The following is a 27699-nucleotide window of genomic DNA, read 5'->3' as shown; positions in this document are numbered from 1 at the left end:
CGGCTCAGGTCATGATCCCAGGGACCTGGGATCGAGCCCCATGTCGGGCTCTCTGCTCCACAGGGAGCCTGCTTCCCCCCTCTCTCTGCCTGCCTCTCTGCCTACTTGTGATTTCTGTCTGTCAAATAAATAAAGCCTTTAAAAAAAAAAAAAGAACATACAAATCAGTAAGAAACATGCTAAGACAGGTAGGCAGTTAAGATTCAACTATTAACTAGGCTATGAAATTACAGTCAACCTTGCTAATGTTTAAAAATTCACAAAACTTTAGAAGAGAAATTGCTACCTATTAATCTCCCTATTAGTTTTGAAAAAGCCTAATAACCAGACCTGAAGAACAGATATTTTCTCCATTTCTGTTAGAAGAGTAAGATCAAAGCAAATTGATGACACGCGTTAAGAGTCTTAAAAGTGTTCATATTTTCTGGTTAAGTATATCTACCTTCTGGAACTCTGCCTTAAAGGTTTAATTCTAGGGGTATCTGGATGGCTCAGTTGTTAAGCATCTGCCTTCAGCCTTGGGTCATGATCAACCCCTGCATGGGGCGGGGAGCCTGCTTCTCCCTGTCTCCTACTCCACCTGCCAGGCTCCCTCTCACACTCCCCCTGCTTGTGTTTCCTCTCTCGCTGTCTCTCTCTCTGCCAAATAAATAAATGAAATATTTTTAAAAAAGTTCTTGGAAAAAAAAAAGATTTAATTCTAAATTATAAAAAGGCTTAAGCTCTAAAAATTTAAGTTGTAGCCTGCTTATACCAGTAGGAAACAATTCACCCCTCCACCAATGAAGGACTGCCTATGTACTGGAGGCACTCCTGCATGTGACAAGCATAACTCCAGGCCCTAGAAAAATCATTACTCCTTTCCAGATCCCAAGAGCAGAAATAGAGAGCTGGCTTTTTTTTGTTAGGTTAAGATACAGTATGTCAAATACCAGATGTTCAGTGTTAAGAACTCTTACCCACAGTTACCTCACTTAATCCTTACATTAGCCATATGAAGCAGATATTATTTCCATTAAAAAACCTACATGTCACAGACTTCCAGAATGTCTATGTCCTTGAACAGCTTAAGTTGAACTTGAAATTTGAATGCTAAGGATCTACTGTAAAGAAATCTGTATATTGTAACAGACCTACAGGAAAAAATGCAATTTAGAAATTTAAATAGAAAAATATGAATACTTACAAAAAGGATCTTATTAATTTAAATATATTTCCTATATTTGAAGAGAATTTAAAATTTTTTTTAAGATTTTATTTATTTATTTGACAGAGATCACAAGTAGGCAGAGAGGCAGGCAGAGAGGTGGGTGGAGGGAAGCAAGCTCCCCACTGAGCAGAGAGCCTGATGCAGGGCTCCATCCCAGGACCCTGAGATCATGACCTGAGCCGAAGGCAAAGGCTTAACCCACTGAGCCACCCAGGCACCCCAAGAATTTAATTTTCTTTGAAGACATGGAGATCTGGGAGTTGAAGAAACGCTATTTCTTCTGGATTACCTGGGATGGTGCGAAACCAGACATGTGAAAAGCTGAAAACACAAGTGGCACCTCCACCTTCAGGAGCATTTCAATGTAGTGAGTGCTGCAAAAATATACTGGATGGATGCCGGATTCTAGAGTGTCAGTAGCTAGATACCTCTGTATAAAAAGGAAAAACTGAGAATTAATGAACATGCAACTAATGTGAAATAATCAAATCAACTTACCTAAATATTTTGCTTTGAATTGCTACTTCAGAATTAATGTGGTGGCCTGACAAGTTACTGAAAACATTGTAATTATGTAAGTTAAAAAGTCAGAATGTTACAAAGACCATAGAAAAAATAAATCTTAATTAAGGCAATATTTATACCTCCCAAGACAAAGAAATAAACTTAATACTGTAATTCAATGCCTGTGGAATGAAGGGGATGGCTGTTGCATGGAAGAATAAATGTACAAGTACACAAATCATAAAACATTACATGTTAATACTTGAGTGTACTTCTGTATGCTTGCTATCTTTGGCTTTGGCCAATGATTCTATCACATTAAAAAGTTGTAGTTTGTCAGATCTTTGGGATATTTGCATAGTCCCCTTTTTCTAAGATATCATTAACCTATATCTGAACTTGAGTTACTAATAACAAATTAGGAACTCTAAAAAATTTATCACTAAAACTGGGAAAAATGCATAATGCATTCCCACCAAAGTTCTTAGACCAGCTATTTTGTATATATTTCTATAATAGTTATAAATTAATCTTATATAATTTATATATTTTATATTTATTTATATGTCCATTTATATATGTGTGGATATATACACACGTATCTTACAAACTTGCATTTTTCAGGAACTTCTTCATAAAGTTGGTTATATTTTCAGTTTGGCTCTTAGGTACAATTTATGTCATCATGATTGCTCTATAATTCTTCAATGACTGTTACTATAAATACAATATCTAACCACAACATTTTAAAAACAAATAATAAACTTGGCAGGTATCATTTTGTGTCAAGAAAAACTGACAGACTAGCAACTATACCCAATAAACTTACACTAAAATTTATATTCAAATTAGCTCTGAAGAATACATAATTAAGAAACTTTCAGAAATGCATTTATGTTCTTTACTGGATAACTGTAATAAAAGAAAATTAATGCTTTTAAAGCAAAACAAATCAAACTTACACATAACAATTACATATGAGTTAAAATGAGGATTTCTTTCAAACTTTATTGCTAAAGTGCTTTTAAGGATTTAGGTTTGAGTTATATACTAAAATTTCTGAAACCAGTGAGATGATTTATCAGTGGTTTTCCTCTTTTATCATTCATCATCATAAAGGACAATTTATCATTTCATAGGAAATTATCATAGGAATATATATGTAGAAGCATATATTTTATGACAGGTTCTCAGAGATACCTCGGAGAACTCACACACAAAATAATTTTATATACTGATGACTGGAGACATACTATAGCATATTAAGTGGACATCTTGCAGCCAACCTCAGATGAATGTCTAGGACAAAAAATAAACTTTCTTTTGAGTAATTAAAAATAATATAAACTAAGGGGCACTGGGGTGGCTCGGTCAGTTAACTATCCAACTCTCGATTTCAGTTCAGGTCATGATCTCGAGGTCATGAGATCGAACCTAGGATCAGGCTCAGAACTCTGCAGAGAGTTTGCTTGAGATTCTCTTCCTCCCTCTATTTCTCCCTCTGCCCAAATAAATATCTCCCTCCCACCCATCCTGACACACATGCACACAGGCATTCTCTCTCTCAAGTAAATAAATCTTTAAAATATATATATACACATGTATGTATTGATACACATATATTTTAATATGTATATATTAATATATGTATACATATAAACGGAGAATCTGTATCCTTTATCTTCTTTTATGAAACACACACTTCACTAATAACTACTTGTCCAATAGAACTAATGAGTTTAATAGATGCAAAAAATCAACTTATATATTAATTTTCAATGCAAACTTAGGTAATAATTTTCTGAATATATGTATATTAGTAATGTAAAAAATATATGTATAAGAAATAATTATTATACAGTATCTTTTCTATGTTGCACTGAAAACAATATATTTGTCTTTTTTTTTTTTTTAAGATTTTATTTATTTGACAGAGAGATCACAAGTAGCCAGAGAGGCAGGCATAGAGAGAGGGGAAAGCAGGCTCCCTGCCCAGCAGAGAGTCCGATGCGGGACTCGATCCCAGGACCCCGAGACCATGACCCGAGCCAAAGGCAGATCCCAACCCACTGAGCCATCCAGGTGCCCAAAACAATATATTTGGAGTAGGTATATTTAGAGATGAAGATGAGACTAATTACACTCTCGGGAAAAAACAAGCTATTATGTAATGGAGTCCCAAAGCTCAGGCAAGAGTTATTCTATTCTTGTAGATTATCCTCTGTTGGAAGAAATTATGCCATACTTTTTTGTAACCAACATAGCTCCCAGCACCAAGCCTTGCATAGAGTAGATACGCAACAAATTATTGACTGAATTACAAGAAAAGATGTTAATGATTATACATTGTAATCATAGTACACTCACTTATAATAAAAGTTTTATTAATTGGTCTATTAATTGCCATTACATAACTCTATAGTAAATGGTGCTCATAAAACCAGATTGATAATAACTCTAAATAACTAAATACAACACATTTGAATCATCAAATTATAAAGTCTGTTTGTTATACTTTTAGTTTTTTGATGTATTTTGCTTAGTCACAACTTTCTGAAAAGATGGCAACTTTTAATAAAGGTAACTCTAATAAAATTCAGAATATAGGATTAAGCACAACACATGTAGGAAAACGGTATTTAAAACATCATGTAAGTGACATAACATACAAACTATGCTAAAACTGTGAAAAAGAATATCAGTAAAACTTTTGGGTTGAAATATACTAGTAAGCATCATAACATGAAGCAAGAACTTTATAAAATAACATTCTTTAGAGTATTTTACTTTAGTGATTAAAAATGAAAGATATGTGCCTTCAAAAACGGACTGTGTAAGCAGCCTTTTGGTTTTTCCTTTCCACTCTAGGTGGTTCTGATGAGTCACTCCAATCCTGACTAAGAAAAGTCTGGTTCCAAGTTGCTACAGGAATTAAACAGAAAGACCTCATGAGAAAGACAAACTCTCCAAACCAGTTTAAATGGCCCCAAAGTGTCCAGTCCCATCCTTCAGTCTGGGGATTGGTGCGCAGAGAGTGGGCCATGCTGACTGCGGAATGCTGCAGTCAATCTGGGCAGTGCGGGGGTCACACAACAGGGGAATAGAAAACATTTTTTCTTAACTCTGATTCTATTATTCTAGAAAACAAATCTTTCTCCTCTCCGGGGGGCGGGGTGGGGGGAAGCACATGGGAAAATGGAATCTTTAAATACGGCTCTCAGATTTAAAGTTATATATAAAACAATGGGGTTTTGGACACTAGATTTCTATCCTACAAGTGACTGGTCACATGATTTGCTATTGCTAATGCTGTGCAAATAGTTACAAGTGTGCCAGGACATACTGATGGTTGTAAAATTTAAATCTAAATGTACATTTGAACGGTATTAGAATTGTTAACTCTAAACTTCCTGTGTTAACTGTTTTTTATTTTATGAGGAGTAAGAGAGGAATAAATGTATAGATCCACACACATTTTTATATAATAAAATATGCATAACTCTCTGATGCTCTTCCTGTTGAACTACACTAGTTCATTTGACTATTACTCTAGCTTGATTCATAATCAATGGAACTTTATCTGTATGTGAATGTGAAATAGTTCATATTTGAATTTAATTTGTTCTCCTTTTGTGTATGTTTTTACTAACAGAAGACATATGCGGTTGTTACTTTTATTATAATTATTACTTGAGATTAGGTATTCTTATAAGGAAATAACTGATTTTTTCATCTTTCATAATCTGTCATTTTATAAAAAGCTTTTAATAAAAGCATTTTATTAAAAGCCAAACTCTGAATCTTGATAAAATTCCATAAAGAATTAGTACATTATCATTTAGGAAGTTGTTTTAAGAACAAATAATAATGAAAGACAATTCAATACAGTCAATACATTAAAGGATCTGAGATCAGAATGATCTCAGCAGCTTCAAAAAAAAATTTCAAATTATTTATCTCAAATGAGTAGATAGTTTATAAAATTTTAAAAACTTCAAAGTAATTATTTCATTTTGTCCTATACTGCTCATCCAAGGCAAATTTTTTCCACCTTTTGATGCAATCTGCTTAACAACATTCTTAAGAATGCAAAGGATCAACTATTTTTTAAATACATTTTTAAAATAAATAAATAAATTTTTAAAGTAATAAAAGCTTACTGTCCTTTGCATATTTGTATTTAAATATTAATTCATACACTCAACACCCATTTGTTGAATTAATTACTACTGGAATTAGTTTGGGACATATTGGTAAACAAAACAGAAACCACTGCCCCCCTAGAACTTTTATATTTAAGTGTTTAAATAAGTAAACACAGAAATTAAGCAGCAAATTAGGAAATGACATAGGCTATTATAAAAGAAACAAGATAATAAGGTTGAAGAATGTGGGACTGGGGCACAGGCTGAAGCTTTTTTGAGGTTGATTATAATAATGAGATTGAGCTAAGAAAGGGAGACCAAAGTCAAAGTGTCTCACCACAACTGCAGAGTAACTTATTTTATCAACTTGCATAGGAAGTGTCACTGCAATGTTTGAGACCAATGGAACAAACAAAATAGAAAAGGGATTACTTTTTAAATAATGTATTATTACTGAATGTATTAACAAGTGGCATAGAAAAACCACTAATCCATAAAATGATTAAATCAAAAACATTTAAATCATGGAGTTGTGACTACAGAAACATTAATAACTACATTTAGCTAACAGCTCTAAGATAAAATCCCTGAAGAGGAATATTAGCAGAATGTTATTTTATAAAGAAGCACTAAAACAAACTCCTGGTAATGAAATAATTCAACTTGGTATATTGAAAAGTTGAAAAGAAAAAATGATACTATGTAAGGCACTGCCTAGGTGTTCACTGATGGTACAGGTGCACCAACAGAAAGGTGTCAAGGCTTTACATCATGAGTTCATCTAAGCACCTGAGTAAAATGACGTTCCATTCTGTGCACAGGTCTATATTCCATATTCAATGATGTTATCAAAATAAATCTAAAAAAATCCAAGCTGCCTCATAAAGTCCTTCCTGATGGGAAGAAACCCTATTAGAGCACAACGTCACTGTTACGTTAAAAAATAAAATGATGTCTTATGAAAAGTTTATAGATTCAAAGCAAAAATGCAACCTTACAAAATTATGGTTAAAAAAAGTTGATTGGGGGGGCACCTGAGTGGCTCAGTGGGTTAAAGCCTCTGCCTTCAGCTCAGGTCATGATCCCAGGGTTCTGGGATCGAGCCCTGCATCGGGCTCTCTGCTCTGTGGGGCGCCTGCTTCTGCCTCTCTCTCTGCCTGCCGCTCTGCCTACTTAGGATCTCTGTCTGTCAGATAAATAAATGAAATCTTAAAAAAAAAAAAAAAGTTGACTGGTGATATCTGACAGTGTCACAATCTGAACACTAAGCTAGAATAGTTAAGACTAGTGGAATGCAGGTATCTTTTTCACAATACTTGACATGAAAATGTATGATTGGATTCAAAATCTATATTCATTATCAAAAGATTTTTGATTACATTTGTAAATGGAAGAGGGGAATACCTACAATTTTTAAAATCTTCATGTACAATTTAAAGATTATTCAAATTCTGGTTAACAGAAGGAAAATAGGTCTACTGATTAAAGAAAAACTGGCACACGTTCTTTTGCCATTTGCTTCTGCCTGTTCTTGTGAACAAATTTTACATTTGCTGAAGTATAAGAGCTATAAATTCTTATTCAGGAATTATGTACAGCTATTTTAAGCAAAAAATGATAAAATTTCAGTATTTATAACATATTCCTCCTTGATTCTTTGGCTTTATATTCCTTATCACAAACATATACTGTGAAAACATGTAATACATGCTTTCATTGAAAGCCACATATTCTCTCAATCCCTTAACTTATTTATCTTTGGGAGCGATGTGATTGCACTGTCCATGTGCAGTATGTCGTAGGAGAGGTTTGGGAAGTGTGAGCCTATCTGGTCTAGTAGACAGTGTCCCCAGGTTGGAGATTTTAATGGCAGTAAGTAAAACAAAATACAGAAATGTTAGTAAACTGAGGGATGCTCTTACCTCTAAACTCTAAGATCTTATGAAGCTAGTAAAACCCTTTAAAATATACCATAACACTATAATCAAAAATCATCATAGATTTCCAAACTCATCATAGATTTCCATATTCTGTATAGAATACATTTATATTGACTTATTTTCTTATGTTGTAATTTAACTGACTTTTTCTAACAAAGCAACAATTAAAAAAACATTCAATAGCTTTTTTTACAAATTTTTTATAATTTACTAGATGACATGTTTAAAATTTAATAATCCATCTATTATCACTAATCTTTCATTCAGTTACCTTTCAGTAAGACACCAAGCATTTGGGAAAATGTCAAATCTGTATCTTCAAAGAGAATCAGTCAAAAAGCATTCAGGTAGAAAACGAACATAAATTATTACAGAACTCTCTACAAATAAGATCCCAATGAATTTAAATACAATCTGCCTTAAAATTTAACATACTCATTTAAAGACAGAGTAAAAAGTCTTACAGAAATATGAAGTCTTGGCAACCAAAGGAAAGCAGACGTCAGAAGCCTGGAGAACTGCTGAAGAAATCTTAGTGTTTTTTCTTTGTCCCCCAACATTATCATGAACAAAGAGGATACAAACCAGTCATGGCCAGCGTAAGTCCCCTGCAGGCAGACTGAAAAGCATAGTTAAGGAAATTTTGCGTATTTTGTCTTACAAGATGAAATATAAGAACTCTATTAATATTCATTTCCAGGATCCCTATCAGGAAAAAGATTCTGATACTTCAGTCCTCATTTTACCTTCAATCAATTTATAAGCCAATGTGTTGATTATTTACATAAGTAGAGGAGGGCAATGGCACTAGCAAATGCAGAAAAAAATATCTGTTTTGTGGCAACACTTATTCAAGTCATTAAAATCATAGTACCTTCTATTTCTATGGTTTAGGTTATCTACTAAATTACTAACATAATCAAATATTTAAAAATCCATATATTTTTAGAATTCAGTAAGGCAAATGGTTTGTATAGTTTTTTCTCTTCAAGTCAAATCTATTTCTGAAAAATAACCAATTCAAGTAAAATAAATGTATGTTCTATTGTTATTCTAAATTTACTAACTCTAGAATATTCTTATTCTAGATATACTAAATCTATTTTTTAAAAATGTCTTATATGTATCTGAAAATACAGCCAAATAACTTTAATTACTCAGTTTAAGATTAAATAAGTAAGATTGAATTTTGTCATTACTACCCAATTTAATAAAATTAATATTTAAAATACAGAATACTATAAAGGTACATCAAGAAATCAGCAATATAGGTTAAAGTATTTTTTTTGCTTATTTTATTTTAATTTTTTATTAATTTATTTATTTTCAGCATAACAGTATTCATAATTTTTTCACCACACCCAGTGCTCCATGCAATCCGTGCCCTCTATAATACCCACCACCTGGTATCCTGACCTCCCAACCGCCCCCCCGCCACTTCAAACCCCTCAGATTGTTTTTCAGAGTCCATAGTCTCTCATGATTCACCTCCCCTTCCAATTTACCCCACTCCCTTCTCCTCTCTAACACCCCTTGTCCTCCATGCTATTTGTTATGCTCCACAAATACGTGAAACCATATGATAATTGACTCTCTCTGCTTGATTTATTTCACTCAGCATAATGTCTTCCAGTGTCCCATCCATGTTGCTACAAAAGTATTTTACTATAAATGTGTTCAGGTACCCTATCAAAGAACTATGAAAAACACATAATGTTCAACTGCTGTGAATCCACTCAAAAAGGATATGAAGGGAAGATTTTACGGGCGCTTGCTGCTGTTTTAGGAATCTCTCACAGTGCTTTAAAATCAAGGTAAGATCATTTTCTGCACTGTCTTTTAACAGGTTGAGGAACTTGCCATATCTATATTAAAAGCCCACAAAACATGCAAAATGAAAAACTTCAGGCCCTGCACTATAAATTCACTTTTTAAAATCCATCAAGTATAGTCCTCTTGAGATCTCAAGGTTTTAAGTTTTCTTCTACTTCCACCGTAACTATGCTATACAGAACACTTAGTAGGGAGAGCTTTACACTAAGTACATGTTCCTGGTAATTATATCTGGATTAGCAGTAATTATCTGGTAAATACTGACAACTTTTAAGGAGAATAAAACAATAATGAGAGAACAAAATGCAGATACTGTAGATGAGAAGAATACAAGCATTTTTTTCCTGAACTTAATCTAAAACATGTAATGCTGACAGGTGAGACTGACCAAATGTAAAGTCTAGAAGCAATTTTAGATTTCATCTAGTCCATCTAAACCAAAGGTTCTAAGAGGGAGTACTTCCCCTCTTGCGGCCACCTGAGAAATTCATGGGGGCATTTTTGATTGCACGGTGACTGGGGACACAAATAGTAGTTGGTGAGTAATGCAGGTTAGGTGTGGGGCAGTCCTAAACAACCACTTACAAATGGCCTGCCTATTATTTGCATGGATGAAGAGGCTATTTATAATTATCTGAAACCAATTCTGCTTTATATAAAATCATAAAATATTTTTTCTATATTTTTTATTATACATTGAATGCAACTAAATGTGTAAATCAGGAAAATATAGTACTTTCGTTGTTTGAAGCCTAAGACTTGTTCTCCATTTTGGAAAGTCACTTTGCCAGTGGCAAAACTTGAGCAGTATTTGAAGCACCAAAACATCAGCAGTCTATATGCAGCTGCCAAAGTCACAGTGATTCTATATGGTTGACAGCTCTGTCATATATCGTAGCTGGGTACAAATCACCTTCCATTCACATCTTACCAATAAGACATTATACTGAATTTAAAAAATATGTGACTAGCCTGCTCATGTTATCTATGGATTCCATCTCAGAATAGAAATTGGACATTACAAAATAAAAAGCAGATATAGGGTCATAAAACAATGAGTTACATGCTTCATGTGATACAGACGGATTGGCCAGAATTACTACCACACTTTTCATTATAATGTTATGAATTTATTAAAAATAGTCATTTTAAAAGCTTCCATAGATTGTAAAGATTACTCACTGAAGCAGGATGGAACTGTTAAATCCCCAGTTAGTAAGCAAGAGAGGAGACTCACTCCTTAATTCACAGTCTGCTGTTAAGTTTCTTTTGAAAATTACGATTTGGGTACTAAAAATTCAAACTACTATAATTAGTTTATTCATTTTTAACTTCGGCATTTATCCTCAAGGTTCTTTTGTACTCATTACCATAGCTTGACAATTAAAATCTATCATATTTTTTAAAATGGCATGATTGTGCTACCAATGTGCTGATTTTTACAATTCATTTTTTTAAAAAACCTGTAGTCATAGAGGCTTAAATACACTATAATTAGCCTCTGAAATGATAATGAACCATAACTGATTTACCAGCAGAGGTAATTTAATCATGTGCCAATATCTCCAAAACAAAGTTATTATTTTCTGAATGATAAACTCTGCATTTAAAGTACACAAAATAGTTGGTTGTTAAATACTATTAAACACATACCAGGTAGATAAAACAAATTCTAGCAATGCGCAAGGGAGATATTTCCCTATAATATACCTGACAGTCATTTTAATGCCAAGCTGCTGCACAGATGAAAGACTTTCGTTCTTCACATTTGCATCAGTAGCTAAAAACAAAAGCAAACTGGGTTATAAAAATGTATAAAAGTCTGCATAATAATCACATTTTAATTGAAAATTGATTAAAGTAATATTTTTACATATTTTAATATGAATTTTGAAAACATTGATGAATTCGTTCTTTTAAGAGCTATGTTACATTTTCAAAGAAATTAATAGGAAACTTTTTACAAATAACTTTTCTCCTATAAAAGCCATTTAAAAGCATATTAAGTACAAAATGACTAATTGTAGTTTTAAAGCAACCTATTTTTACTCAGCTTTCAGAACACAAAAGCTCTTAACCCCAAAATGATGTAGAACATTGTATGTTCATCAACCAATGCATTTATAAGATTTTGATTTACAAATATGTATAAGTATGGCTGTTCACTTCTTAAAGATTTAAACATGAGTGTCAAGAAGGAATAATCAGTATACTGCTTATAATGTATAACAATATATGAGGTTGGGGTGAACAAAGTTCTTCCAGCAGGTGCATCTTCTTTGAGGAGTAGGAGTTTGTGATCTATGAAATGTGAAGGGGCTATATGGGACAGGGGACAATAGGAGAGGTTGAAAATTTAGATTGGTTCTGGAGAACATGGATGACGAAGCTAACAGTGAATGCTCAGTAGTAGCATCATTAGAAGCACTGAAAGTTCTAGTTGTAACTTTCAATTTTTGGCTAAAGAAACTGTAGCGTGCATGTGCATACACACACATACACACGTAAAATATTAAGGAACTTGTTATTTAGTGGTAAAGAGGACTAAAGGCTGGGTTTCTCATACTCATGTCAGTAGGGTTTTTTGTTTTGTTTTGTTTTTGTTTTTTAACAAAGCTAATATTAAACTACAGCTTATTTTTTTAAAGATTTTTAAAATTTTTTTATTTATTTATTTTTATTTAATTGACAGACAGAGATCACAAGTAGTCAGAGAGGCAGGCAGAGAGAGAGAGGGGAAGTAGGCTCCACGCTGAGCAGAGAGCCCAATGCAGGTCTTGATCCCAGGACCCCGAGATCATGACCTGAGCTGAAGGCAGAGGTTTTAACCCACTGAGCCACCCAAGCGTCCCCCCCAACCACCACCTTTTTTTCCCCTCCTATTACACACCAGTGCATCTCATCCTATTAGTATAATCTACTTAACTTGTGGATTCATTCATTCCTTTTAATATACCCTTTCTGATAAAGTGTGAAGCATGATGCTAGAAGCTATGGGGGATAAAAAAAGAAATCATTCATCATGCCCTAAAAGAACTTTCCATGTAGTGCCAGAGATAAAATTCGTATATAGATAACTCTGATAAAGATGTTTTAAAGGACTAAGTGGAACAAGAATGGTACAGATAGAGTGTTATGTGAATTCAGAAAGAGAGAGAGATTACATAGAAGTGGCACTTAAACTGAACTGTAAAATATGGCTAGACTTGAGATCTACAGAGATTAGGAAGAACAACAAATTAAACATCACTGTTATCAAACATCTACTCATTGGACCAGCAATAATTCATCTTTTGGCACTCTTGGAGGTAAGGTACCCTGTTTCTCCTAGTTTGCCTAGGCCCTGCATGGTTTTAGCTCTGAAAGTCTCATGCCCCAGGAAGTCCTCATAAGCCCAGCCAAACCAGGCTGGTCTTTTACCCACCTACAGTGGTCATTTTCTTTAAAAATAAATAAATTAATTAAAATAAAATAAAATTGGGGCACCTGGGTGGCTCAGTGGGCTTAAAGCCTCTGCCTTCAGCGGAGGTCATGATCTCAGGGTCCTGGGATCGAGCCCTGCATCAGGCTCTGTGCTCAGCAGGGAGCTTGCTTCCCCCCTCTCTCTGCCTGCCTCTCTGCCTACTTGTGATATCTCTCTCTCTCTCTCTCTGTCAAATAAATAAATAAAATCTTTAAATAAATAAAATAAAATAAACTTAAGAGCTCAGTTAATTTCCTGACAAGCTACATCTGAGTTTTACTTATTCAGTTCAGAACACAAACAGTAGTATTTTACATTTGGCCTATAATGAGTAGTTAAGCTATTTTTTATATATCTTAGAATTCCTCCCTATTTAGAACTCTAACTAGAGTTAAATAGATGTAAATTCTAGATGTACAGATTGCTAAGGACAGTTTTGCCCCATTAATAAGAGCCAGTATCTTTCTCCTATACAAAAAAAAAAAAATGAGTTTCCATTACTTTATACCAAAAACATACATGTCACAAATTATTCTCACTCTCATAAAATGGCCAATCTTTAAACTATTAATCATTCGTATGTTCCCCATAATTTCAAGTTCTTAGTCTTCTCAAGAGCATTTTTTAAAAGTCAGCCATAATTTAAATAGCTGTACCAATGCCCATTACAACAGAATCAGATAAAATTCATTTGCGTAGTGACCAGGAAGTTCCTTCTATGTCAGTACCTGAATACACTCCTGGTGATCCTATATTTTATTATTAATTGTATTTTAGTTTCCCAAGTTTAAATAATGTTAAGACTTTGGTGCTGCAGTGTTGGTGACACTGGCTGACTTTGCAAAATTTAAGTCGTTTCAATAAAATATATTGCCTTTATATATTTTTATAGCTGTGAAATAGACCTACCTCCTATCAACTATCATAATAGGGTATTATAAGATTGCTTTTTAACTAGGAAGATATATTCTATTGAGGTATACCTTATGTTCAAAGAAATATAAAGATTTTATTAATTTTGACAAATGCATTTAAGCTGTATAACCCACATGCTTCTAAGATACGGAATATTTTCATCATGTAGATGTTCCCTCATGCTCTCTTCTAGCCAATTCTTGCACATCCTTCTTCCCTAAACTAGCCACTGTTCTGATCTCTTTAACTGTTGGCTTATCTTTACCTAGAACATCATATAAATGGAATCACATAATATGTACCATTTTGTGTTTTTTATTTCTCTTAACACAATGTTTTGTGATGCATTCCATATTGTAACATGTATCGATAGTATTTTTTTATTGCAAGTAGTATTCCATTATGTAGATATGTTGAAATTTGTTTATTCAATGTATATCCTGAAGTTTATTTTTTTGTGACATTTGTGGGTTTTTTTTTTATCAGATTTTGACTTTCATGAATAAAGAAGTCTGAACATTCTTGGGCAAATATCAAAGGTGAGCCATCACCTTACACCTGTCAGAACTGCTAAAATAAAAAAGATAAGAGATAACAAGTGTTAGCAAAAATATGGAGAAACAGGACCCTTGTAAACTATTGATGGGAATATAAACTGGTACATCTACTATGGAAAACATTATGGAGGTTCCTAAAAAAAAAATAGAAATAGAAATACCATATGATCCACTAATCCCACTATTGGGTATTACCCAAAGAAAATGAAAACATTCAAAAAGATACATGCACCCTTATGTTTACTGCAGCATCATTTACAGTAGCCAACATATGGAAGCAACCTAAGTGCCCATCAATATATGAATGGATAAGGAAGATGTGGAAGATGCATGTATGTGCATACATACATGCACACACACAGATACACACACAGGTTTTACGCAGCCAAAAAAGGATGGGATCATGCTATTTGTAATAACATGGATGGACATAGAGAGCATAAGTCAGACTGAGAAAGACAAATACCGTATCATTCCACTCATATGTGGGAAAAAAAAGAATAAAGAGCAGAATCAGACCTACAAATACAGAGAACAAACTAATGGTTGCCAAAGAAGAGTGGGGTGGAATGTTAGGCAAAATGGGTGAAGGGGTTTCAGTTATGGAATGCATAAATCATGGGGATAAAAGCCACAGTATAAAGGAATACAGTCACTTGATACTGTAATAGCAATGCATGGGCATAGAGGGCAGCTACACTTGTAGTGAACACAGAATAATGTATAAATTTAATGAATCACTATGTTGTACACCTGAAGTTAGTGTGACTATATGCATGTCAACTATACTCAAAAACAAAAAAACACTACAGTTCTTCACGCTGAAGAGAAATGGTACCAGATGAATACACGGATACATACTCATACAACACACATTAACACACATACAAGAGTGTAAGAAATTGTAAATGTATGTGCAAATATAAATAACTTCATTCTTGTTTCTTAATTTACTTAAAAATAATTGATTCAAGGAATAATAACATATAAAAGTAAAATGCATAGAAAAAATAGTATACAGGAAGGACAAATAGAAATAAACTTTTGTAAGGTTCTTACGTGAAAGACATAGTATTAATTCACAGTAGACAAAAATATCAAAATCATACATAAAATTTTAAAATATCAATAATCATGTAAATGGGCTAAAAACACCAAAAAATGGCAGAAATTCTGAGACTGAATTAAAAGCAGGAAGCAAGATGCAACCACACACTGTATATCTTTAGATGCCTTTTAAACTAAAAGACATGATATATTAAAGATAGGAAGACATATCATACTGACACCAGTTATAAGAAAGCTGAACATCTGTCTGTATTATTATCAGACAAAATACACTCCAGGGCAAGGAGTATTAGAGATAAAAAGACTTTTTAAAAATAACAGTATGGTCAATTAATCAAGAAGAAAAAGCAATACTAAATATATATTTACCAAATTGGAAAACCTTACAATACATGAAGTAAAAACTAAATAATTAAAGGGACAAGTAGGTAAGCATAAAATAATAAAGGGAGAGCTCAACATTACTATATCTGTGTTTGTACCAAAAGCAGACAAAAATTTAGAAACTATTTAGAAAATCTGAATAGCATGAGCAACTAAATTGCCCTTATTGGTTATTTACAGAACACTACAACTATCAACTCTAAAATATATATCCTTTCACTTGTCAATGGAACATTTACTGAGACAGAACATTAACTCACCATAAAAAGTTTCAAAAAATTTGAACAAAATTAAATTATGCAGAGTATAATCTATAAACACAAATTGAATTAAATTAGAAATCGCTAACAAAAAGATACCTGGAAAATCTCCAAATTCTTGAAACTTAAGAAACACACTGCAAATTAATCAAGGTCAAAGCAAGCTAACAAGCTAAATTAGAAAATATTTTTAATGAAATGGTAATTAAGACATTTCTAAACATGCGTTGGGAGGCAACTAAAGCCTTGCGAATAAAGATTTAAAGTCAATGATCTAAGCTTCCATCACAGAGACTAGAAAAAGAAGAGGAAATTAAACCTAAAGTCAGCAAAAAAATGAAATAAAACACAATAGAAACCAATAAAATAGAAAAAAAGAAGTACAGAAGATATCAATAAAGCCAAATGCTGATTCTTTGAAAAGATCAATAATATTGACAAATCTCTACCTGGCTATAAAGACAAAGGAGAAAGAGAAAACACAAATTATCAGTATCAAGATAAAAAAGAAAATATCACCATAGATCCTACAGAACCAAGAAGAAATAGAAAATCTGAAGTCTTACATTTATTAATGAAAAAGCAGACCATGAAGAAAACTCAGACCCAAATGGTGTCTACTAGTGAATTCAATCAAATAAGTAAAATAATAACAATCTTGCACACTTATAAGCACAACATAACCATGATCCCCCAGTACATTCAAAGACATTAAAAGAAAACTAATAACCAATATTGCACATGAATATAAATAGAAGAATATTTTAAAAATATTAGCCTTTCAAATTCAGTAACATATTAAAAGGATGAAGTATCATGATCAAGAGGAATTCATCTGTGAAATGCAAAGTTGATTTGACATTCAAAAATCAATGTAGATTGTTTTTCAATGTAGAACTTTTCTCCTAAGAATAAGAACAAGTTGTATATTCTTACTAATATACTCAATTAATTTTTGACAAAATATAAAAGCCATTCAATGAGGTGAGAAAGCTTTTCAAACAATTGTTCTGGAACAAGTAGATATCTGGGGAAAAAGATGTAAACCCTTACCTCACACATACACAAAAAAATACTCAAAATCGATTATAGACCTGTAGGTAAAAGGCAAAGTATTAAGTATAAAAAACTATCTTTATGGTCTTGATGTAGGTAAAGATTTTTCTGAATAAAATGCTGAAAGTACAGACCATAGAAGAAAAGAAAAGTTGACAAACTGGATTTCATCAAAATTTCATCCAGAGACATTCAGAAAATAACTAGACAAGCCACATAATGGAAGAAAATATATGCAGTATAAATTGAACAAGAGATTGAATCCATAATCATTATATAACTACCACCCATAATTCAAACAATAAAAAGTCATGAAACCCATATAGAAATGTTGGGGGTGAGTGAGAAACAAAATACTTGCACAGACATCTCAAAAGAAGTGTTCAGCATCATTCATCGTCAGGAAAATGCAAATTAAAACAATATGGAGATACTACTGCACACCCACTGAAATGGCTAAAATTTAAGATGGAAAATACTGAGTGTCAGTAAGAATAAGGAGGAACTGGAACTGTCATATGATGCTGCTAAGAGTGTAAAATGGTACAACTATTTTGGAAAATTGTTTGGCATTTTCTGTAAAATTAAACATACTTCTATTCTCTGATCCATGAATGCCACTTCTCTGTACTTATATCAAAGATTGATTTTTATAAACTATTACCAGAACAGTTTTAACTTCGATTAGATGATAACACTTTGAATTCTAGTACATATAAAACTGGGTTACTAAACATGAGAAATATTAATCTTCATTAATACATTGACCTGGCACTTGTAATACTAATGTTCCTCTTCTGCAAAGTATGACACAGCTAAGTATCTTTACAGGAGGAGGAATGTGCAGTCGGTTAATGGTGCTAATAATGAGTGTCCCTGATGCCATTGTATCCCATACATCACGGTGGCTTCTAGGAGAAGATACTGACCTCTCTATCAATGAAAAATGGAATAGTTAAGGATCAAGGTGAGAGTAGTTGCCCAAAAGGATTATGCCACTCAAATGTTGTATGATTCAGGTTCTTACTTCTTTCCTATGGAAGGAAAGAGTCAGTCCAGAGTGGTCTAGCTGTCGTCTGAGGAGCCCTTTGAACTTTTCTAGGATTGTACAAATAATTTCCCAGATCTATTCTCTCTCTAAAAGCTTATGTTTCTGTATATTCAGAGTAGAAACTTAAATCTGCATATTTCAACAGATAATGTTCCCAATTACAGCTGTACTCTAAAATTCTCTTGAGTTTTTTCTAAAAGTAAAGACAAACACACTTCACTCCATACCGCTGATGAGATTGCTGAGTGTGAATATCCAGTCATTTGTACTTTTAAAGACCTCTACAGCTTATTTCTTCTGCACTGACCTTGAGATCCACATTTAAAGGAATAAAAGTTTAGAAATAGTTGAAATCAGACAGTAATATTCCATTTCACAAATTTCACTTTAAAGAATGTAGTGGTTATGGGGCACCTGGGTGGCTCAGTGGGTTGAAGCCTCTGCCTTCGGCTCGGGTCATGATCTCAGGGTCCTGGGATCGAGCCCCGCATCGGGCTCGCTGTTCAGCAGGGAGCCTGCTTCCTCCTCTCTCTCTGCCTGCTCTCTGCCTACTTGTGATTTCTGTCTGTCAAATAAATAAAATCTTAAAAAAAAATGTAGTGGTTAAATCTTCAAAAAATCTTCAAAAAGTGGTTAAATCACTTTTTAGTGAGAATATATGGGGGTATTAAGCATACCAGAACAAACATCAAATACCCACTCAAAAAAATGCCTAATATTAGATAGATACAGGGACAGTAGTATGAATAAAACCCATTTGAAAAAAATAAAGTTTTCCAAGCAGGAATGAAGAAATCAGAAAATAGTTTTCTATTCACTATATATTTTATTAAAAGAGACACTTCAATTTTAAATTTGTGTTTGATACATGACAACCTGACAAACGGAAACAGATCTTTGACTGCAAAAGTTCAGTGAAATAATCTTTTGTTTTATACAATCTGACTAAATACAACTTGTGAAGCAGTAATTAAAATCTTCAGAAACAAAACTGACGGGATAAAATAAATAAAATTCAGTGATAAAAATGGATGTCTTCACTGGTAACCAGTGACTCCCTGAAATGTGCACATCTAAGTGTAAGATACATAATAGGTGCTTAACAAACACTGAATGAATGAATACATAAATGCACAAATGAATGAACAAGAAGTTGTACTGCATATCAAATGGAGAAAGTTGGAGATGGAAATAGATAGGGACTTAAAAATATACTCTGTACAGTGAAATTAAGTAATAAATGGACAATACAACTCCTACTCCCTGGAGTCACTATGAAAAGTATTAACAAGTTGCTGATAAAAAGTCAAACAAACAATGACGCCTGTACCGTCATATTTACCCTACTTAATGTCTAATTTAATCAAAGCATTAACTATTTGAAATAACCAATCAATGTAATTGTAAATATAATGGTCTCAGAAGAAAATGAGTTGGAAAAATTGACTTAATATTGACTGAAATTGCTCACTCTGGTAATGCATTCTGTTCTATTTTTGGTTCGCAAAGCTAGCACATTGAGCAGTAGAAGAAATGAAATCTATTCTGCCTGGCACTTGGCTAATGGTGTGGAAAAAAATTAATTTTCAGAAGAGCAAAGAATTTCCCCACTGGAATACATTTCCATGGTTAGAAAAGCAGTTGCTGCTTGGCTGTTTACTGATTCTTCTGAAGTCCTGCTGTAACTGTTCTAAAGTCAAAGAACTCTCACCACCCAAAGAAGTCAACCAGTCAGTACACTCTCTCCTACCTCCTTCCTTTCCCAGAGTTGGTTGGCAGATTCTGTTGCTTCTCTTTAAACACAGGGATATAACTATCCATTTTATTGAACTCATATGGACATAAAATTCAATTTCTTGTGGCCAAGTTACTGTAAGAGAGTCAGCCCCTAATTGGTATAGTCAGCATTATTTAGAAAAAAGGATTTCTTTCCATGTCTTTGTTATTGCCCTTTCCTGCAAGACTCCTCCTCTCCTACTTTTTGTTTTAGCCATACTAGCACCACTCCTCTGCTGAGTATTGCTTCTCCCTCTTGTCTTTCACAATGGTACTAGTCAACACTGGTTGCTCTTTCCACTAAACACCTATGACACTTGAAATAAAAGCCCTCATTTGACAACAACCCAGTACAAATACTATACTTAAAGGCACACTGCCTGAAAATAAAGAAGCCAGCTGAAAAATGTCAGTTTTATTTTATTTTACTAGTTGTTACAATTTCTTTAATTCATCATTTTAGGTGGATGCAATATTTCCTCTACTTGAGGATATCGTAATTAATTCATATTATTTACTTCCTTGCTATTATTAAGCATATTCACAAACATGCTCCATAAATGGAAGGTGGCAAAGAGCATATTTGCTAAATATCCAAAAAAAGTATAAAAGATTTTTGACACTATATATTAAGTTCAAAAAGTATTTTAATAATCAAAAGGTGAAACAATACAAAATTTTCTGATTTCTTTTCAACTGTTTGATTAGCAACATAAAGATAAAACATTAAAAATATTTCCTACCTTTAAAGGTAGGAAATCATTTATCATTTAAAGAAGCAATTACATTAGGATAAAAATATCCCCAATTCGTTCCAGGGAAGTGAACCAACAAAAAATTAATATTGGTTAAGACTTGGAAAGCTACTTGTATAGATTTACAAACTGCAAATGTGTAGAACTTTGTTCACTCCTCTTTCTTTAAGGGGATAAACAGCTAAACTAATTTGATTTTTCCAGATCTGCAAATTTTATAATAGACTGGAATCCTGAGGGAACTAACAACAGATGGATGATTGTGTTATTCTAATTTCAGCTACCTTAGGGTTTAAGCAAGCTGTCATTTTTAAAAAGACAATCAATTTCTCATTTCAAGATACATGAAAAAATATTGAATATATCCATCCAGCATTTTCTTTTTTATATCAAAACATGGTTTTTATTTATTTAAAGTAAATACAGGGAAATTTTACAATAGGAAATCATTGTTTCACCAGCCCCCCCCCCAGAAAAAGGGGTGAAGGGTGAGGATATCTAAAGCCATGGGAAGAAAATGATATTAACAACAAGTTTACCATATCATAATAACATATATTATACAATCAAACAGGAAGTGACTTTATTTTTGGCTGTACTCTAAAATTCCAGTGGAGAGCTATTCAGTTAGAGCCTTTAATGAATTTAAATTCACATTTAGGGTTTATCTGCCTAGATAATACATTCAAAAAAGCCAACATCTGAGATCTCCCACATCATAATTTAGAAATTCTACAAAGGGCACTGAATATAAACACACTGAGCAATTAGACTTGTTGAATATTTAGATTATGTATACAACGTAATGTTAATTCCAGATTATCTACAGAAAATATGATACAACATAACAATGTGCCAAGGAGAGCTATAGAAATTGGAGATAATAGTGAAGACTAGGGAGATACCCCTCTGGCCATGCAAATCTCCATAATTATCACTTCTTATTTCCTTTCATACTCATAGATTTGACCATTAATCCCTGTATCTCTTCATATGCATTTTCAGGTTTATTCATAAAGTTATAATTTTCTTAACAAATGTTTTTCTTCAAAACTCTCCTCACAATCTCTGTTTTCTTTCCTCTGAAAATCAGTCTCTTGATTTTAAAAGTGATGATTATGCCTACTGCAAAGAGCAGTTATAGGATTGAATAATATAATACACATTATGTACTTCGGCACACTATTTAACTCACAAGAGGTACTCAATAGGTATCAATTGCCTTCACCTACCTTAATCCCTATTTAATGCTACCTTACATTTTCTTCTCATTTCTTTGTTCTAATTTTCGTAAGTTCTCTTTTATCCCTTTGCCAAATTTGCATTAAAGGGGATGTTAAATAATTAGGTATATGTTCCTATGTGTATTTATAAATATCAATATATTTAGAATTATTACACAAATGTATTGGTGTGAATACAGATGCTGATGTTACAGTTTATATATTTAATTCAATAAAGATATATCAAATACTATACTGAAGGTACAAAGGAGTTTGAGACCTAATGGAATAATTTGAACTAGCCACATACAATATAATAAATATCAAAATGGTAGTTTAAAGTGAATATAATGAGCAGAGAAGAGGAACATCTACTTCGGAGTAAGAGGGAAGTGATCATTTTAGCTGCAACTTTACAGTTAAGTTTTACATTATCATAGGGGGGAAGAAAAGCTCATCTACAAGGAACAGGAGGAGAAAGTTTCAGTGGCATGAATGCAAAGGGGGCCTTTGAGTAATAGGACCAGAAGGATAGGCTGGGCCAGACTGGAAACATATATTTTTCTTTTTAAGGAAATATGATGTATAGTGTCTAACTTGAATAAATATTTAAATGAGGATTTCTTCAGCAAACAGAGAAGTCATATTACCCTTATAAAGAAGAGGAACAATATCCCTTGATTATTTTCATAAGTCTCTGCTACTTCTCTACTTTACTGACCCTCATGTCTGGAGATTCACCTCTGGCAGATTTCAGTTCTGCACTCTAGTTCATCCTTTACACAGTCACTAAAATAATCTTCCTAAAGTACAGATGAGTCAAGTAAAGCTTCTGCTCAGAAATCTCAGAGGGTTTAATCTATTGCCTGTTAGAATTAAGACAAACTGATTGGCACTGTTTATAAAGCCCTCCCTCCTTCATTCTTTTAGCTCTTCTTTCTTTTATTTGTCAAATATTTCTTAACACTGTCATTCTAGTTGCAGAGGATGTGACAAATAAGACATAAAAACTATGCTACAAGAGTTTACTGTCACATGAAGAATTAGACATTAAGTCAGAATATGAGAAAGACATGACAGAGATGCATATTGGCTTTATATACTAAGCTGATGATTTAGCAATGTATATTTCCAGCCAACACCTTTCCCCTAAATTTCAGATTCAAATATCCAATGTATAAAAAATATATTCATTTAAATATATAACAAGTATCTAAAACATAACATAAAAGCAAGCTCTTCACTTCCTCTCTCCAACTTATTTTTTCCCCCATTCTTCTTCATCTCAGTGTATGATAATTTAATCCTTCCAGTGGCTTGGATCAATAACTTGGAGTCTTCTTTGATTCCCTCTTTCTCTCACATGCCATTGTCAATCTGTCACTCAATTCTGTTGGCTCGATCATCAAAATATACCCAGAATCCAAATACTATCTCCCACTGACATCCACATCCAAACCATTACCACTTTTCATGTGGATCTTAATAGCTTCCTACTTCATCTCCCTGCCTTAGCCCTCTTCTTCCCTTCAATCTTTGCTCATCATAGCTGCCACAGCAACCTTCTTGTAAAAATGTAAATCAGAGCCTGTGTGGCTATGTTCAAGACCCTGCGGTGACTTTCAAAAACCCTCTTATCATCCTTCCCTCTCTGACTTCAATACTGACAATGCTTCTCGCATACTCATGTTCAGCCATACTTGTCTCTTTCCTGGTCAACAGCTGGAATTTCCTCTCCTGAAAACATCTACATATCTTTCTCCCAACTCTGCTAGTCTGAACACGATTTAATAATGTAACCCCCATCCCAAGCTAGCACTCCCAACCCTCTTTCCTGCTTGGCATTTCTCATTCGCCACCATACTATTTGATCTACTAAAGATTGTCTGTCTTCCCACAAGAAGGCAAGATCTTTTCCCTCTTTTGTTTATTGCTGTGTCTAAATGCTTATAAAAATTCTATATGCATTTCATAAATGAATGTGTCTTTGGGTGGGGGAAGGGAAAAGCTGGCAGTCCTGCTAATAGTTTAGTGTTCCTGAAAAATAAACAGAAGGCATGGAGAGAAAGACACTATGCCAGAGAGAAAGAAAAGGGAAAAAAATGTAAAGCTTTGGGTATCATGGAAAGAAGTTTAGATTTTATGCAGTGGTTCATGTGGATCTTCCAAGGGGTAAAGGAATGAGTAGGTCACATTTGTACTTCAAAGATCACTTTGAGAGCAGCATAAAGAATACTTTTGAAAAGAAATCAGATTCTAATCAGCAACACCAGGAAAAGAGGCTGTTGTAATACCCTAGGCAAGAAGTAATGGTGGGGGGTGCCTGGGTGGCTCAGTGGGTTAAAGCCTCTGCCTTCAGCTCAGGTCATGATCCCAGGGTCCTGGGATCGAGCCCCACATTGGGCTCTCTGCTCAGCAGGGAGCCCGCTTCCCCCTCTCTCTCTGCCTGCCTCTCTGACTACTTGTGATCTCTGTCTGTCAAATAAATAAATAAAATCTTTAAAAAAAAAAAAAAGAAGGAATGGTGGCCTGAACAAAGAAGAGATCAATTAAGTAGATAAATTTGAGATCTATTAAGAACACAGAATTAACATAGTTTGGTAATTGAGAATATGGACTTAGGTCATTTTTCAGTTTCCAGTTTAGATGGACAGTAGATGACTGTATTGCCCACCAAAACAGATAATGTAGAAAAAGGTTATATGTTAATAAGGTATGATGAGGTGAGGGCCCTGCTGGACATTTCCAGTTTGAGGGTTTCTGTAGCACATCCAGGTGATGTTTACCTATTAAGCAGTGAAGCTTATAGTATATCTATGAATAGAAGATGTGAATTTTGAAGTTATCAATATATGAGGTAGGTAAAATAGTACAAACAAACAAGATCCTAGAGGATAATAGATAGAATCAAAAGAGAGGAAGACACTGCCTTAATGAAAAACAACTTTTGATGGGTAGCAGGAAAAAAAGAGGTCAAAAGGATTTAGGAGGTTACAAGAAAACCCAACTATTTGCACAAAAGGTATCGAAAGATATTCACACTGTACAAAGCACAAAGTGAGAAATTTTTAAGATGAGAAACCTTGTGCATATTTTTAACCTAATTAGACAGCTCTATGAAATATTATTTTTTAGATAATTGTTTTTCAAAATTCAAGATGCTCAAAACATACCTGTATATTCCACTGAGGGGAAGTAGCATTCAGAGAGGTTTTCGGAGAGATGAAGCACAAATTTTTCAAGCAATTCCAGTAAAGCTGTAATAAACAAGAGAAAAATTAGGATATTAAAGGTCAAGAATAATACATGATAATGTATCTCTAAAGTCACAGACTAGTAGATAAAAGTCATCTGAACTTCTTCACAGTTACACTCTTAAGGGGGTCCAATTCAAAACACATACCACTTTAATATTCATAACAATGTTTCTCATGTAAATTAAATTTTAATTGCTTCACTGAGAACCTATTCAATGTAAAACTGGAAAAGAATCATCTGTTATCTTTAGATTCTCTAAGGATTACTTCAGAATTTGCTAAATGATTTTGATACAGAAAGAAAATCATCACTAATTAGGCTATAATATCTTATCATCATTATTCACACATACAGAAAAAAATTTTCTTAACTCCAAGACCACAATCAAAGCATAACAACTCCCTTCCCTTTCAAGACCAGGACAGTATGATAGGTTTTATACACTTTGCAACTTTGTATCTGTTTGAAGCAACTGGATCATAAGTAAACATGTCAGTAGTTGGGTGGAGGGAAAGATGCAAAGGCAGAACACATGATTTTTAGGGCAGTGACACTCTTTTCTATGACACAACAATGGTGGATAAATTTATCCATTATACTTTTGTCAATACTGATAGAATGTGTAAACACCAAGAGTGAACCCTAATGTAAACTATGGACTTTGGATGATAATGATGTGTCAATGTAGGTTCATTGATTGTAACAAGTGTATCACCTAATGTGAGATATTTATAGTGGGGGAGCTTGTGCATGTGTAAAGCATAGAACATATATGGGAACTCTGTGTACTTTCTGCTCAATTATGCAAAATCTGAAATTGCTCTAAAAAATAGAGTTCAAATTTTAATTAAAAAAAAAAAGCTGGAAAAGATGCCTATCTATCAGTGAAACAATAAAGAACTGTGTCAAAAAAAAAAAAAAAGTAAGATTTTCTCTATCTTGTTTAGAAGGGACAAATGATTCTTTCCTGGACTGGCCTGATGCCATATAGATGATGCCACTATGACTGCATATATTACTCTCAAAATGTACATAATCAGTTGTATATATTTGCATATATTACTCTCAAATGTGTGTGTATATATATATATCAAATATGTAAAAATATATTTGCATATGTTACTCTCAAAATGTATATAATCAGTTGTATTACTCTCAAAATGTATATAAGTTGAATTATACTTAATATAGTATATAGTATATTATACTATATACTGTAGTATATAGTATATATAGTATCCAGAATTGTTTTCTATAAAGAAATGTATCTATGAAGTAAATGATATGCATATGCAGAATATATATTTTATATATTTTATTGACTGATCTATATTAACTATATATTATATATAATACATATTATGCATAATACATGTTATGCATAACATGTATTATATATAATATACATGTAATCTATATAATATAATATATGTAAATTATATATATTATACATATAATATATATAATATAATCTACAATAACTATATTAAATAAATGGACCCTTTTTTCATATCCAAGTGCATTTTAAGCACATAAGTCATAAAGAAAATTAGTGTTGAACATATAAAAAATGTAAAATCAAACAGGAATAACATGTGCTTTCCAACAATTGTAGCTCTGACAAGCTACCTACCACAGTATTTTTTTTTTCAAAGATTTTATTTATTTGCCAGAGAGAGAGAGAGAGAGAGAGCGAGCACAGGCAGGCAGGGTGGCAGCAGAGGCAGAGGGAGAAGCAGGCTCCCTGCCGAGCAAGGAGCCTGATGTGGGACTCGATCCTAAGATGCTGGGATCACGATCCGAGCTGAAGGCATCCGCTTAAACAACTGAGCCACCCAGGTGTCCCATACCACAGTATTTTAATGGGTTAAGATAAAAAAAAAATTAATTACTGAACTCTATTCATATTCTGACTTCAAATTAAAATAAGTATTAAAAGGAATAAGAATATAGTAGTGGAGGGTCAGAAAGGGCACCAGTATTGTCAATTATTTAAACTTAGAGTTGTTTAACTCTTCTATCTTCACATACATAGGGATAAATTCTCTCACTCACAGAAAAATCTTTCTAATCCACGAATCTATACATAAATAGCCCTTAGGTGAGAGCTTTCAACCTCCATGGGTTTGTTTATAAATCATTTAATACAGAGAGAAAGAAATGAAACAAGATGAAACCGGAAAGGGAGACAGAACATAAGAGACTTAATTTTAGGAAACAAACTTGAGGGTTGCTGGCAGGGGGGCAGGAATGAGGAGATAGAATAATGGGATGATGGACACTGGGGAGGGTATATGTTAC

The 27699-nt window shown here is 33.4% G+C and overlaps 1 protein-coding gene across 3 annotated transcripts in view; it reads right to left on the bottom strand.

Moving 5' to 3' along the window:
* The window catches only part of TBC1D32 (TBC1 domain family member 32), a 230443-nt gene that overhangs the window by 24896 nt on the left and 177848 nt on the right, over nucleotides 1-27699 (bottom strand). For 2 of the 3 annotated variants that reach the window (XM_044249741.1, XM_044249731.1), the window contains exons 28-32: nucleotides 25314-25397; nucleotides 11343-11412; nucleotides 9549-9664; nucleotides 8264-8418; nucleotides 1500-1640 (exon numbers count right to left, since the gene is read on the bottom strand). In XM_044249741.1, coding sequence (XP_044105676.1) covers nucleotides 1500-1640; nucleotides 8264-8418; nucleotides 9549-9664; nucleotides 11343-11412; nucleotides 25314-25397 — 566 coding nt within the window. Of the gene's footprint in view, nucleotides 1-1499; nucleotides 1641-8263; nucleotides 8419-9548; nucleotides 9665-11342; nucleotides 11413-24112; nucleotides 24178-25313; nucleotides 25398-27699 lie in introns of those variants that run through there. The other variant, XM_044249751.1, reaches the window with a different exon arrangement.

Source organism: Neovison vison, chromosome 1, assembly GCF_020171115.1.
Source record: "Neovison vison isolate M4711 chromosome 1, ASM_NN_V1, whole genome shotgun sequence".
NCBI lineage: Eukaryota > Metazoa > Chordata > Mammalia > Carnivora > Mustelidae > Neogale > Neogale vison.
This window is presented reverse-complemented; position numbering and strand designations above follow the sequence as displayed.